General features: G+C 33.8%; 2 protein-coding genes across 6 annotated transcripts; one reads left to right on the top strand and one right to left on the bottom strand.

Annotated features, from left to right (window-relative positions):
- The first annotated feature begins 3,022 nt into the window (after nucleotides 1-3,022).
- On the top strand, nucleotides 3,023-6,685 carry LOC120067063 (BTB/POZ domain-containing protein). Of its 4 annotated transcripts, none has more exons than XR_005478920.2 (3): nucleotides 3,023-4,444; nucleotides 4,593-5,691; nucleotides 6,202-6,685. XR_005478920.2 is itself a non-coding variant. In XM_039018445.2 (3 exons), the coding sequence occupies exons 1-2, from the start codon at nucleotides 3,353-3,355 to the stop codon at nucleotides 5,532-5,534; spliced, it is 2,034 nt and encodes a 677-aa protein (XP_038874373.1). In that variant the 5' UTR covers nucleotides 3,042-3,352; the 3' UTR covers nucleotides 5,535-5,551; nucleotides 6,202-6,685. The 4 variants fall into 4 exon arrangements, 2 of the variants coding, with proteins under 2 accessions (XP_038874373.1, XP_038874372.1); XR_005478919.2 differs by having other exon boundaries at nucleotides 4,593-5,726; XM_039018445.2 differs by having other exon boundaries at nucleotides 3,042-4,444; nucleotides 4,593-5,551.
- A 444-nt stretch (nucleotides 6,686-7,129) lies between these two features.
- On the bottom strand, nucleotides 7,130-9,884 carry LOC120067064 (phosphoglycerate mutase-like protein AT74). 2 transcript variants are annotated; one of them, XM_039018446.2, is made up of 5 exons: nucleotides 9,267-9,820; nucleotides 7,883-8,002; nucleotides 7,592-7,805; nucleotides 7,413-7,493; nucleotides 7,130-7,305 (listed from the first exon to the last, which is right to left on the bottom strand). In XM_039018446.2, exons 1-5 carry the CDS (start codon nucleotides 9,691-9,693, stop codon nucleotides 7,212-7,214), a joined length of 936 nt encoding a protein of 311 aa, XP_038874374.1. In that variant the 5' UTR covers nucleotides 9,694-9,820; the 3' UTR covers nucleotides 7,130-7,211. The 2 variants fall into 2 exon arrangements, with proteins under 2 accessions (XP_038874374.1, XP_090164104.1); XM_090307978.1 differs by lacking the exon at nucleotides 7,883-8,002 and having other exon boundaries at nucleotides 9,267-9,884.
- Between the last annotated feature and the right edge of the window lie 4,745 nt (nucleotides 9,885-14,629).

Below are 14,629 nucleotides of genomic sequence, written 5' to 3'. Positions count from 1 at the left end.
AGAATACTGAAATGAACCCATTAGAATCAAGCACAAAGAGAGCAATCTCATCTTAGCCAGAGAAACACAAGGATGGCTGAACAATCTAAGGCAAAAAAGGGTGCGAAAATTTCAAGGAGGGAAGTCGATTTAGGGTTTCGAATGTGGGAAGGAGTAATGGAGAGAGGGAGCTAGAGCTGTGAAACTGAAAATCGTCGGTGTTCGACGGCAGCGTGATGTTCAACAGAGCGAGGTGGAGTTCGGCGGCGTTCAACAACTCAATGCTAATCGACAATCTTAGGGGAAAGTGTTCAGACGGAGGAGAGAGGTAGATTTGATTTCAAGAGCCGATTGATTTCAGATCTGAAATCAGATTTAATTTTAGGGTTACTAACTCCTGACCGATATTATGTAGTCATCGGGAGTTGGTACTATCTTTCGATGCTTGAAATTACTCATCGAGATATATGTATGTATCTCCCGAAGATAAGGAAGAGCCGTCAGGAGTTATGCATAACTCTCAATGGGTTAATTAACCCATCGGGAGTTAGGTCATATTGCACCATAACTCTCGACGATTGTTCTATGGTGTCTGAAGATATTATATATCCCGACGATTGTTTCAGTGTCAGGAGATCGTCTTCTTCTTGTTGTGTTCTATATGTTAAATTGTAAATGAAAAATCAATCTGTTTTAATATTTCAATCTTCTTCTTCTTAATGTTTTGATATTAACCAACAAATTAAATGTAAATCTTGAACTTAATTTACACATTAAATTCATCATTATAGTAAATTGTCGAAAGGTATTTCGTAAATGAACCTCTGATTTGAAATTGATAATATGAGTACCATGCAGTTGCATTATGTCATTTTTTTTTGCTAGCAAATATTATTTTCGATCCTACAAAGAACTTATATATCAATAATATCTTATATACAATCTTAAACAAACAAATATTTGAATTATTGGTGAAATATGAAAAAGGTTAAAAAAAAAAAAAGGCAAGTAAAACAATCATCTATATCATTGCTCTAAAATGTATAAGTTATTTTCAAATAGTTAATTGATATAATTAATAATCTTGTACTAAAAATTAGACCGCTTTAAACCCTAATTTTCTACTTAAAATTTTAAATATTTATTTTATGGTATCCTGTATGATTACAATTTGAATTTTGGTTTTTAGATTTTAAAAATTAAACTTATAAAACAGTATTTTCAATTATGAATTTCTTTGATTTCTTATCTACCACTAACAACACTTTCAAAATCATACTAAAGAAAATAGTACTTTCAAAATCCATGCTAAGTTCTAAAAACCTAAGAAATGTTGTCTTAGATTTTTTTTTTTTGGACTTTGACCAAGAACTTAAATGTTACGTCAAGAAAGATGAGGAACATGGCCAAAAAAGTAAGTGAGAAAACAAGTATAGTTCCAAAAAATAACCATCATGTAATGGCCTAGTGTTAAATAAGGGGCATGACTTTGATAAAGGGCTAAGAGATTATGGATTAAATCTATGGTGACCACTTACCTAGGATTTTATATCCTGCCGAATTGTCTTGACACCCAAATATTTAGGTGCATGTAAGTTGGCTCGGACACTCATAGATATATATATATATATATAAAGAAATATAGTTCTCAAACAAAAAATGCAATTTGGATACTATTCTCGAGATCTTTTAATAAAACCTTGGAAAGTCATCTCTTCCTCATTTTTCTTTTCTATCTAAGATTTTATGACTCTTTTCGTGATGGAAATGATGAATTCAGCTAGTTTCTATGAAAATTGACTTTCAAATTGGATACTATTCTTGAGATCTTTTAATAAAGACTTTAGATGAAATCAAAATTGACTTTCAAGTTGCTATCTTTTCATCCCATAGAAGTTGAATGTTGATGCCTCTTGGAGGGAATCTGTCAATTCAAAAGGGTTTGGTTGAGTGGTTGGGTATCCTCTGGACTCCGGATATAAACAAATTTCTTCTTATCAACTAATAAAGGTTCTTGAAGCTTAAGCTATTATCGAAAGAATTCTTCACTACTCCTCGCTAGCTGAGAATTCGGCTGGCATGATCATGGTGGAGTCGGATGCTTTAAATGTGGTATTGAATTGTGAGGTTGTTGACTTGTTTGAAATTAGTTTAATATTTTTTTTAGTACAACAACTGCATGGATGAAGGATCAAACCTTCGACCTCTAAAAAAAAAGGTCATGTCAATTATCATTAAACTAAGCTCACTTTGACCTTCTAGATAATATGAACTCAGTTGATCATGACCTTCCTTAGGTTGGAGGGTTTGTTGAGTTGAGCGGGTCTTCTTCTATGGAAGATGTGAGGCATGCTTTGAGGTTTATACATCATTTCTTTTAATTAAAAAAAAAAAGAATTGAATTCTCTATCATTGCTCCTTGTTTTATAGAAAAGGAAAATAGAGAGGGAAAAAAAAAACAAATCTACTTTCCACCCGCTAATTTAAACAAAATGGATAAAAGATTCAGCCAAAATTTTTATTTTATAATTTAAAGAAACATTATTCTCTTAGGGAAAAATAGAAGGAAAAAAAAAAAACTTATCATGAATTAAACACATCCTTAAAAGATAAGATTTAAAACAATCATATCACTAATCCATCCATCCTTCTTTGTGTCTTTCTTTTCTTTTCTCCATTTTTTTCTCTTCATTTATAATTTCAAGTTTTCTAGAAACCTTAGAATGTTTAGTATCTATAAGAAAACTTGAACCTCCACCTCAAAGAAAAAACTTTACATTAATAATCATATTAAATGGATAACATGACACCACTTGACCAAAGAAGAATTGACAAGTTTTTATGATTAATTGTTAAATCCTCCCTTCACCTAAAAACATAGAACACAACAAACTCCCCATCAAAATTAATTTGATTCTACGTTTGAATCCCATAAATTAAATTCAAACAACAACATTGGATTCAATTCCCTCAATCATTACACGAACAAACCAAGGCAACATTATCAAATCCCCCCTTTAACAAAGTCATTGAAGAAGCTTGTGGGGACTCTCTGCCATTATAATGGAGAATGAGCTTTTCTTTCTCTTCTTCTTCTTATTCTTTAAGTCTTAATTTCCTATATAGGCTTCTCTAGTCTTGTCTTGTATTTATTGCCCTTCCTCTCTTACCTTCCTTCTTTGCTGTGTTCTCCTGTCTTTTTCTTATCCGTCTCGTTTCCACCGCCATTTTTAATTCCTATTTGCTCTCTGTTTAATCGTCAAAACCAAAACCCCATTAACCCATTTTCCTTTCTTTGATTAATTCGCTGAAGCCTTATGGTGTGTGAGCTAAAGGACAATTTTTAACATTAACCATTGGGTACTACTTATCAATGGCTGTGCCCGCATCTACAACCACAACTACCACCAACAACGCTTCTACTAATTCCATTTCTTCTTCTTCTTCAGTTCCTAATCAACCCACTAAGCTTAAGCGCCGAAAGTGTCGGGATATCACTGTTTCCGCCAAATCTGATTCGTTTTCCTCTTCTTCTTCCAATTCCTCATCTGGGTTTCAGGGATTTTCTAATCGAAAGCTTGATCGCCCTGTGGTGATTGTTTCTTCTGAGAATTCCTGGTGTTGTCCTGCTTCAAAACCCTCTGTAAGCCCTTCTGCTCTTCCTCTTCCTCCTCCTCCTCCTCCTCCGCCGCCTCCACGCCAGTCGGAATCTAACCGGAGGGTTACTTCTCCGACATCCAATAACGGGAATCGAGCATCGGATTCGGTAATATCGCCGTCTGATTCGCCGTCTGCTTTCAGGATACGGTTTTCTCCGGGCACGCATTCTCCTGTTATGGACTTCACCACGTCTTCTTCCGCTGCGGCGTTTAACGGTCATTCTGGATCCAGTCATGACTCTTTCCCTTCCGGGTTCTCGAAGTTCAACTCTGCTCTTACCGCCGGGCTTTTGAACCCAATGTCGCCGCCGCCGTCTACTGATAAAACCCGATCGAGTCCGACCCTTTTCGAAATGATGGCTAGTGAGCCTGATATTCACCCTAGAACTTCTCAGATCCCTCCTCAGATTGCCTCTGTTTCGGTTCATAAGAACCAAATTCCTGTTCAGGACAAGCAGGCTCTGACGATGCAGAGGATTTCTGAGATTTTGGGATCTCGGAGCCCTGGAAATCAGTTCAATGACGCCTCTAGCAGTGATATTAAACTCACATTGAGCTCTAGAGATGGGATCAGTGTTTCCATGAGTGTTCACCGGCAAATTCTTGTCGCTCACAGTCGGTTTTTCGCATTGAAGCTCTCGGAACGATGGGCAAAACAACAGCGGTCTCCGTCTCCATACATTGTGGAGATTGCTGATTGTGATGATGTTGAAGTGTACATTGAAACCTTGAAATTGATGTATTGTAGAGATCTGAGGAAGAGGCTGATGAAGGAAGATGTTCCGAGAGTTCTTGGAATTCTGAAGGTATGAGTCTCTTTAAGAACTGTTGAAAATTACTTCAATGTGCTTTTGCTGTTTCATTGCTGAATCTTTGGTTTGTCTCTCTTCCCTCCCCCAAAAAACAAATTTGCAATGTATGATAATTGCTATGGTGGTGGCATTGGCATTTTAGGTTTCGGCTGCAATCGGATTTGATGCAGGTGTTTTATCATGTTTGGAGTACTTGGAAGCCGCCCCATGGGCCGAGGATGAAGAAGAGAAGGTGGCTTCACTCTTATCTGAGCTGCACCTTGAAGGTGTTGCAGCAGGGGAAGTTCTGAAGAGGGTCTCAGTTGAAGTTACTAATGGACATGAAGATGGCAATGACAATGAAGAAGTGCTGCTCAAGCTTCTACATGTAGTTCTTGAAGGAAAAGACGAGAAGGCAAGGCGGGAGATGAAAGGATTAGTTTCGAAGATGCTTCGTGAGAGTTCGTCGCAAAATGACCTTCGAAAAGAATCCTTGTACTCAGCTTGTGATGGTTGTCTGCAGTTGCTTCGCCATCAATTTACGCGAGCGGTAGGGTCAGACTTTCAGGGTGTCGGGGAGATTGCTAAGCAGGCCGATAATTTGCATTGGATTTTAGATATCCTGATTGATAGACAGATAGCTGAAGATTTTTTAAAAACCTGGGCATCTCAATCTGAATTGTCAGCTGCACACTCTAAGGTGCCTGCTGTTCACAGATTTGAGATCAGCCGAGTTACTGCTCGGTTGTTCGTTGGGATCGGAAAAGGCCAACTTCTGGCTCCTAAAGATGTGAGATATCAGCTTTTGCAGACCTGGTTGGTACCGTTTTATGATGATTTTGGTTGGATGAGGAGAGCGTCGAGAGGGCTTGATCGTCATTTGATCGAGGATGGCCTTAGCAATACAATTCTCACTCTACCATTAGCTTGGCAACAAGACATATTGCTAGCTTGGTTCAATAGATTCATGAATTCAGGTGAAGATTGCCCTAATATACAACGAGGGTTTGAAGTCTGGTGGAGAAGGGCTTTCTGGAGACGCAGTGGTGAACAGGAACGACCTCGAATGATTCGAATTGCCACCCCATCAACAGAGAATTCGTGAAGTGCTCTAGTGTCAAAGTACAGAAATTTTAGTTCATAATAACTAATGGGTTTGTTCTTTCTCTGATCGCTTGATGCCTCATTCCTTGGTTTGGTTGGTTAGGATCTTCTTCCTTCCTAAACCAGGAACATCTTATGCAGGACTCAATGTACTTGAGGTTAGGTTGGAAGAAGATAATAGATGCTAGATATTGTAATTCCTCTTATCTGTTACCTTCTTTCCCTTTGAAATGAGCTTGACATTCATTTCACTTTGACATCTCATGTTTCTGAATCTATGGCATCTGTGAGTTTTATCTATGGAGTATCACAAGTCATACCTGAAAAGTCATTGAGTTACTGTTGGAAAGCTCTTGTTTATCTGTATTGATGATCAAGTCCAATGTATGATGATTGTTCAGTTCTGTTTTATTATTGGTTTGACTTTGCAAGGGTCCTTGAGTTGACTCCATCTCATTTTTCTCTTTAATTAGGCAATAATCATGGATCTAGATACCTATTGAGGGAAAAAAAGGATTAGTTTACCGATCAAATGTTTTAAAAACTGCCTTAGTTGGAGAGATCTAATCCCGTTATTGATCAACTGTTTTCCTTAGGTTGTTGACTCTATAGGTCCGTTGATTTTCCATCGTGAAACATTATCTCACTTAAAGCTTTTACTCTTGCAGCCACACGAAACGAAACGAGACAGATGTTATCAGCGATATCGGGCAGTGTCCAAGATGAGTGTACAGAGGATAATAGCAAAACTGGTATTATTAAATCCGACGAGCGGAGATTTGATCGACCAATCCATGCTTGTCCTCTGCTTCACCATTTGATATATTGCAAGAAGAAAAAGGGAGAGAAACAAGTGTGATGTTTATGAGTTGAATTGTAAGGTATCCCATTTCCAAAAACTGCTCGCAATGGAACTTAACAGTGGTTGGAGTGGATGGATAGTTGGAAGTTGAAATCTGGTTTGGTTTGAGAATCTAACATTGTATATGCTTTGGCTTCGTTTAGATTTCTTTTTTGACTTTTAGTTTGGAATATGATGTTCTTTGCAGCATGTTTGGTGAAAGAACATTGTGCTGATTGTTCCTTTTCCATTCTGCCAAAAAGTTTGCTTCCTTAAAAGTATTTTCATTTAATAATATTATATTTGGAGCATATTTACATCTTATCACAGACAAGTAAGGTATAGATTATATGCAGGTTTTCCTGCTTTAAGAGAGAGAGAAAGAGAAAGAGAAAGAGTTGCTTATAACTCCTCTTTGAAGCTTCAATTCTCTTTTATTATTAGTGTGAGATGGATTTCTTGGCTTCTAATTGAACTTCTTTGTGAATGAAATGACAACCTCTCTATTGTCTTTCGTTTTTCATCTCGTGATTGACATGGAATATGATGCTGATTTGTTCGAGGGGAGGATTATGGAGTTGGGTGCTTCTCTTTTCTTATTTTGAAAGAATGTTCTTTGGAGTATGGTGTTATTATAGGATTCATTCCTTTGTGATTTGGTGTATTTGGTGGGGATATGATACCACAATTTAGAAAATGGACAAACTAGTAAGTAGTTGAGAAGTTAAAATTATAGACAAAAATGAAAACCCAACTACTAAAACACCTGTTTTACTTTTATTACCATATATGTTAACTCAAACTGTACAAAGCTGATTTAGAAACAGTTTTTTTGTCTTAGGTAACAGTACACTGATCATCAAAATGTGTGAAGAAGGAATTCATCATTGCACAATCATAGTTCAACTCTCCTATTTTTGCATGCTTTTGCCTGAAAACACAACCACATTAAACTCAAAACCAATGTCAGAGCTATAAAATAAAATAAAAAGAAAAGAAAAGAAAAAGGAAACAAGAAAAAAAGAAAAAGGAGCTTACCATTCTTGGTCAATCAACATCTCATCTGTAAGTCCAAATTTTCTCAACTCTTTCTCTGTGTGGTGTAACAGCAAAGTGTACCTACAAAGAAACAGTTCCAATTGTAATTGTGAGCCATCGTCGATCGGTAAAAAACACGAAGGCGTCTGAATCACGTCATTCTGAAACCGGTTAATTACCTTCCACCAAAGCCTTTCTCCATGACAAGCATTTTGCCATTGCCCAAATTGTTGAGTCCTTCATATTGATCAACAGTCCATTTGTACCATCTCATGAGAAAGACTCTGAGAGTGAGGCCATGGGAGACAAGGACCAAGTTCATGTTGGGATTTCTTTGGCCTGGTGGTTGAAATCTTCCAACATCAATGTCTGATTTCAATGTTTCTCTAAATCCTGTTTGTGTGTTTTTTTTTTCAGTACATAAAACAGAAAATCTTTCAAAAGAAGAAACAAATAGGTTATATTTGTACCTGTAATTCTATCATAAACATCTGCTGCAGATTCTCCATTTGGAAAGCGGTAGAAAAATCTACCATATAGCATTCTTACAGCTTTCTCAACTCTCATTTTCTCTCTATCTTGAAAATTTCCTTTTATATATTTGCCAAGGTAAAATATAACACAAACAAAAACAAAACCTTGCTCAGTTAATATTTTATATACCTTGTAAATTAAAACATGTATGCTATGAAATTCATACGACTTGATTAGTGACATTAGAACTATTTTAGGTTAAAGTTTTGACAAGGTTGATTTTAGGGACAGTTGCAAATATAATAATTAGACTCAAAGTATTTGTTATTATAATACAATGCAAAAAAAATTTACAGAAATGACAAATTTTAGATTTTGTTTTCGAAGACATCAGGTGTGATAGACCACATCGCTAGTAGGGATCTTTCAGTGTATCATTGATAGAGTCTATCATGGATAGATTTTGCTATATTTATAATTTTTTAAAAATTATTGTTATACACTTAATTATTATTCCAAAAATACTATTAAATGTAATTACCCTTGGTTTTTATGCATTGGTCAGAGGCATTTTTATGCAAGACTTATATATATATATATATATATTAATGAGATTTTAGAGAATTTTTACATTTTTATTTAATTATTTTTGGATGATATTAAGAGAAAATCGATTGTTTTTTCCTTTTAATTTAATTTATCCTTTGCAATCGAGATCAAGTGGATGTACTGATATAAGTTAGTACTCATTAATATTAAGAATATCTTATAAACTTTAGGTTTAATTAAAAGTTCCATACACAAACTTCATGAACTTTCAATATTATTTTAAAAGTGTTAACAATTATTTAAACTTTCAATTATATATTTAATAAATTCATGAACTTTAAAGATGTCTCAAAAAGTTGTATATACATTAAATAAAAAATTGAAGAAGTATACAAACCTACCATATAAAAAGAAAAAAAAACCAAGGACTTATTATACAACACTAGACAAATTTATTACAATAATTTAATAATTTCTAAATTATAAAAGTACCTCTATTTTTTCAATCAAAACTATGAGTACAAATCTATTAGAATTGAGGATGAAAATTAAGAGCGATAACAAACACGTTTCAAGTCTCAATTTTCGTAAAGTATTTTGATTACCATTTAAACAATATTACAATATTACAATTTTCCAAAGGAGTGTAATTCTGAAACAAATGTGGGAAGTTAAATATCTTCTCACCATTAGACCAAAAATTTTATTATTACACCAATGACAATGATCCAAATGAAATCCGACCTAATTTTCAGTATGAAATTACGAAATCAAAACAGGGTTCATTCCGTAATTTTAGTTGAAAGGAGGGAAAGAGAGAGAGAGGGGTACCAAAATCTTGTTCTCGCAATCTGGGCTCTTCTCTCATGCCGGCGATTCGCCGACGGTGGAAGGAAGTGGCCAAATGCTGAAGAGTCTGGCGAGTTCTTTTGTAAGGAGAAACATAGAAATAAACGCTCCAGTCTTCAACTCCATCGCCGTCGATCATCTTCCTGATGTTCTTCCCACATTCCTCCGCCTCCTTCATTCCTTTCTCCGTCAGCCCGATTCTCGGATCTGCGATTCTTGTGTAGGCGCTCTCATCTACGTTCCCTTCGCTCTCCCCGTGCCGGACCAGTATGATCCGCCGCGGCCTCGGCGGCCGGACTCCCAACGAGTACCCATTGTTGTTGCTGGATTTTGGTTCTTCTTCGCCGCCGCACCGGATTGGAAGAACTCCGGATTTTGGGGATACAGTCCCGAATAAAAGTGTGGCCATTGTTTTAGGACAGATTTCCCTCTTTTTACGTCCGTTTTTACATAATTTTAAAAATATCTTTTTTTTTTCTTTTTTCTTTTTTTGGGGTTTGAAAATATCTATATTTTATCCCTTAGTCCAACCAACCAAATACTTAGGCTATCCCACGAAGGTTTAATTAAAATTTTGATTCCCCCGTCTTAAGGTTGTGTATTGCTCACACTTTTTTTTTCACTCTTAAATAGATATTACAAAAGGGAATTTAACTAAAGTTAACACACTCAAACTTAAAGTATACGATTTGAAACCAAAGATATAAGCTCATTTTATATTATTTAGAGTTCATTTCCGTGAACTTTTTTAACATAAAACAGCTGTATTTCTAATATTTTGTTAAAACTCAATAGATATATGCTTTATGTCAGTTACGATATGTTAATATTTCCTTGAATTGTAGTTTAGACTGTTTCCATGTGAGAAATTTTCTTAATTTGCTTTTGTTGGAAAACAATTTAAGAAGTTAATAACGAGTTGTGGACTCTTCAGATCTACAATGTATTGAGTTAATAAGATATACAATTTTTATTCTTTAGTCGTGGGTCCATACACTCTTCGAGTCAAATAAGAAGTGAAGTTAATAACTCTACTCCTCTAATTCTTTGGACAAAACACCCCAAAGTGACTTAGTTTTTTAAAAGAGACAAACACGAATAACTTAGGGTTTTTTTTCTCTCTTTTTGGAAAGTGAAATTATGGGTTGACTCTAAGCTTAAAAAAACATCAATGATCTTCAAAAAAAAAAAAAAAAAACATCAATGCCCATGAAATCTCTCTCTCATATCCCCATCAATGTAAATTTGTTAGTAAAATTTTAAAGTACGTTGACTTTTGATGCCCCAAAACCTAAAGAATCCAAACTTAGACTTTGAAAGACCATAATTTTAAGCTCACTTGATCAAATTTTATATATATTTTTTAAAAAATTGTAACTTTTGAAATTATTTGCTAGAGGATGGTTTATTCGACTCTATTTGGCTCCTCTCTCATTCAGTTTTTCCATGTTTAATTTAAACTTACACAAAATTTTGAATAAGAAGCCCACAGAATTGATTCTCTCTCTCGGACGGAAATGTTAGAAGGCCCATTAAATATGATGATGGGCTCTTGTATGTTTTATATCTGGGCCTAAATGGGCCTAGGCGAGTCCAGTATTATCAACCAGCGGCCCATGTTTTAACTTTCGTTACCTTTGCAATTCTTGAGAAAGAAGAAACTAACAACCTTTGCAATTCCTCGAAGATGGCATAATCTATCGAGGTTTAAAATTTACATTTTACCATTAAGAGATATTGAATATATATCGCGTCTTAACTATAACACTTCTTTTTATTCAACCATATGTAAAGTGGAGATTTGAATCACTCATCTTTATAATTAAGTATACATATTTATGTCTATTGAACTGTATTTATGTTAGACGATTCTAAAAAGTGCTTCGTTTTTTAAGAAAAAAAAGTAATTTGCTCTTTTAAAAATTACTTCTAAGTCTCAAGTCCAAGTCCATTATAATTTTATTTTAATTAAAACATTTTTAGTGTATATTCGTAGATATTCTATTATGATTTAATAGTTACAAGTTAGACAATAATATCACTACTAGATTCATTATTTTTAATTTGACCTAAATTTTAGAAAATAAAAAAAAGTTGAAAAAGAATAATACAAATGAATTATGGATGTATAAATTAAAGCTTTTATATTTAACTTGAGAAAATTGAGAAAATCAAAACCAAAATAATTGTTGTTGATGTTCCTTAAAGTGCAACACAATTTTCAATACACGTCTCTTTAGTCAAAATCAATTTCAAAACAAGTAAAAGGAATAATCCTTAATGAATTTCTTGGGTATTTTCCAAATTAAACCAAACAAAAACATATATATCTAAACTTTTAAAGGGAATTAGTCTTTGTTTAATTAACATTTGGACTATTTATTCAATTCATTAGCTTTTTTCTTTTCTTTTTTATTTTATTTTGAGATGTCTATCTCTTTCATTAGTCATATAGTTTCTTATCATAAAACTTAATTCTGTATTGAACAAAAAATTAGATGTATGTCTAATTCTATTGGTCTAAGTTTCAAATTTTTGACTTTCTCTGGAGATTTTAAGGTTAGGAAAGAAAATGTTATTTTTATCATTTATCATATTTTGAATTAAAATTTAGTAAACTGAATTCTCTATGCAATAAGAATTCAAATTCTACAATATATATTTAGAAAAAGATACTGAAATATTTATCCAATTTTCTTTAAAAAGTAATGAATATCTTGATCAATTAACTATACTACTAGAGGCTGGCAATGATTTTAATTCTTGAACTCTTGAGAAAAAGAAAAAGACTATTTAATCATTGCTATTAAATTTTCATAAAATATATAACAAAAACCTATCATAGTTGTTTTGTTTATATTTATATAGATAATTTTGTAAACATGAATACTAGAATTTAAAGCACAATATTAAAGAAAATGATTGTGTAATACATGCCTTTTATTTTTTGTAAACCATATAAATTTACAAGATATTTGATAAATAGAAAATTAGTTCAATCATATTAAAAAAAGAAATTGTTAAGATTATAACTTTTAAAATTAAATCACACAATTTTTATTTCAAAAAATAAAAGTTTGATCAAACTAATAGATAATAGTAAATTTTTTCTCTAAAAAAAATAATAGTAAATTTATCCGTCACAATATATATATATATATTAGTTGAAATGTGTGAGATGAAAAGATTTTCAAATTTTTTTCTTCTATAGATAAGATATGTTTAGTAGCGATTTTTTAATCCATACTTTGAATAATGTATGGAGATAGAGAGCAAATCAAAGTAAGATGCCAAAGATGAAATTAAAATTAAAATTAAAAAAAGAATAATTAAAAAAATTGAGAGGGAAAATAATTAAATCCACGTAAGAAGACATTAAGAAGACATTGTTTTTCTCAAAGGGAAATGTTTATTTTTGTTGGTTTTTTGTCATTTGCTTTGACTTTTGTGGTGTCGGTGACTCACCTTTCGTGGAGCTAAGATGATTTATTTTTTTTTCCTTCCTCTTTTATTTATATTCTCTTTTTTTAATGTTCATTCTTCACCTAACTCTTCTATTCTTTCTTCTTTCTCAATTATTTTTTATATCTCACACGTGTATTCTTTTTATTTTTTTCTTCCTCTTTTAATAAATGGGCCTCACTCTAAATAAATTTTGAATAAATATTAGGGATGGATATATGGAATCTATAATTAGTTTAGCTCCTTTCGTTAACTATTTGATTTTTGTTTTCTTTTTTTTTTAAAAATTAAGTCCATTGTACACTATTTTCACCTCCAAATTTCTTCCTTCGTAATCTACTATTTACCAATGGTTTAAAAAAACAAACCAAAATTTTAAAAATGGGATGCATGTGATTAGTTATAGCCTAAATTGCACCTTGTACTCAATAGTTTTAGAGAGAATAATAATCTTATTCAATTAATCAGGCTGAATATATATAAGCAACTAAGAAACCCTAATCTAGAAGATATAAAATTACAATAAAGGAAAACTAATTATAATTACAAAATAAATACATATCATAATGATAATGATAGAAATGCCAGTTATTATAAGTCTTTATATTTATAATTATGAGAGCTAACAAGTAAAAAATGCGGTGATAATACTTAGAATTTGCGAAAAATTGAGTTTTGTGTCGATTAGCACCTAAATCCTCCTTAACCCCAATATTATGCGTTACCCCGTGCCAAAATGTCTATTTTTGTAGCTATCGTAGGAATCAAACGCATGCGTTGGAAATAAGCAATCGCAATCAAACGTATGTGCTGAAGCCAGGCGACCGCAAAGACAAATGCATGCGCTGAAAACTGAGCTATCGCATAGAGAATGCATGCGGTGATCGAATGCGCCAATCGCATGGAAGTTGCGGTGATCAAGCGAATGTGGTGATCACTTGGAGATTGCGGCCATGGAGTGACAACCATAATAGAAGGGCGATCGCAAGATGGGTAGAATGCGTTGATACTTCGGTTGAATCAAGCTTGGACGCATACCTTGGGAGTATCAACAAGATAAGATGATGTGACATTGCCCATACCGCGACAAAGGCAACAATGAGACATAACGCAATCATGATAGTTTTCGGTGTTTAAACTCTATAAATAGCCCATTGGACCTTCATTTCAAAGCATCCGAATTTCTGTCTTAAAGCAGATGTTTGCGATCACATATGAGAGCATGAGCGAGATTTTCAGTGAGAATTCTTCATCTCCACAAACCAGACCGAGTGACGATTGGAGTTTTCGTCGGAGATAGAGCTTGAGAGAGACATCTCCACCATTCATCCATGGCACCATCAATAGCCTTGACGTAGAGTCTTTCATTTCTCCTCTAACCTCTGTATTGTATTACATTTTAGCTTAAGAAATTAAGACATTTTGTAATCAATGCATATCTTGATTCCTTCAATGGCATCTTCTTCATCATCTTTATCTTTATCATCATTTACCTTTATCCTTTATTTATCAAAGGCGATCGCATACTTAATAGTGTAGCCTAGAGATAGGACGCATATAGCAACCCACCGAGAGGTGTGCATTGTGTGAGTATAGTGAATTAATCCTCTTTGCTTGGTGAAAGGTTGTAGCATCGCTTGTCTATGGGTTGTTGCAATGCTTTTCTATAAATTAATTAGCCGCGTCTAACTGCCTGAGAAGGTAAGAGATGAAACGCACTGAAGCAAAGTATGCATTGTTCCTAGAGATAGGTATAATCTTATGCTCGATGCAACCATGCACTATAGAGATATAGTCATGTGGTTAATCACTGAGAGGTGTGCGATGCGTTAGTGTGACGAACTGAGATTACTTGAGCGATTTAAGATAATAAACATTGTTAT

The sequence above is a fragment of the Benincasa hispida genome, chromosome 12 (assembly GCF_027475165.1).
Source record: "Benincasa hispida cultivar pf3 chromosome 12, pf3_genome.v1.1, whole genome shotgun sequence".
Classification (NCBI taxonomy): Eukaryota; Viridiplantae; Streptophyta; class Magnoliopsida; order Cucurbitales; family Cucurbitaceae; genus Benincasa; species Benincasa hispida.
Note: the sequence above shows the minus strand (reverse complement) of the source record. Positions and strands in the feature narration are given on the sequence as shown.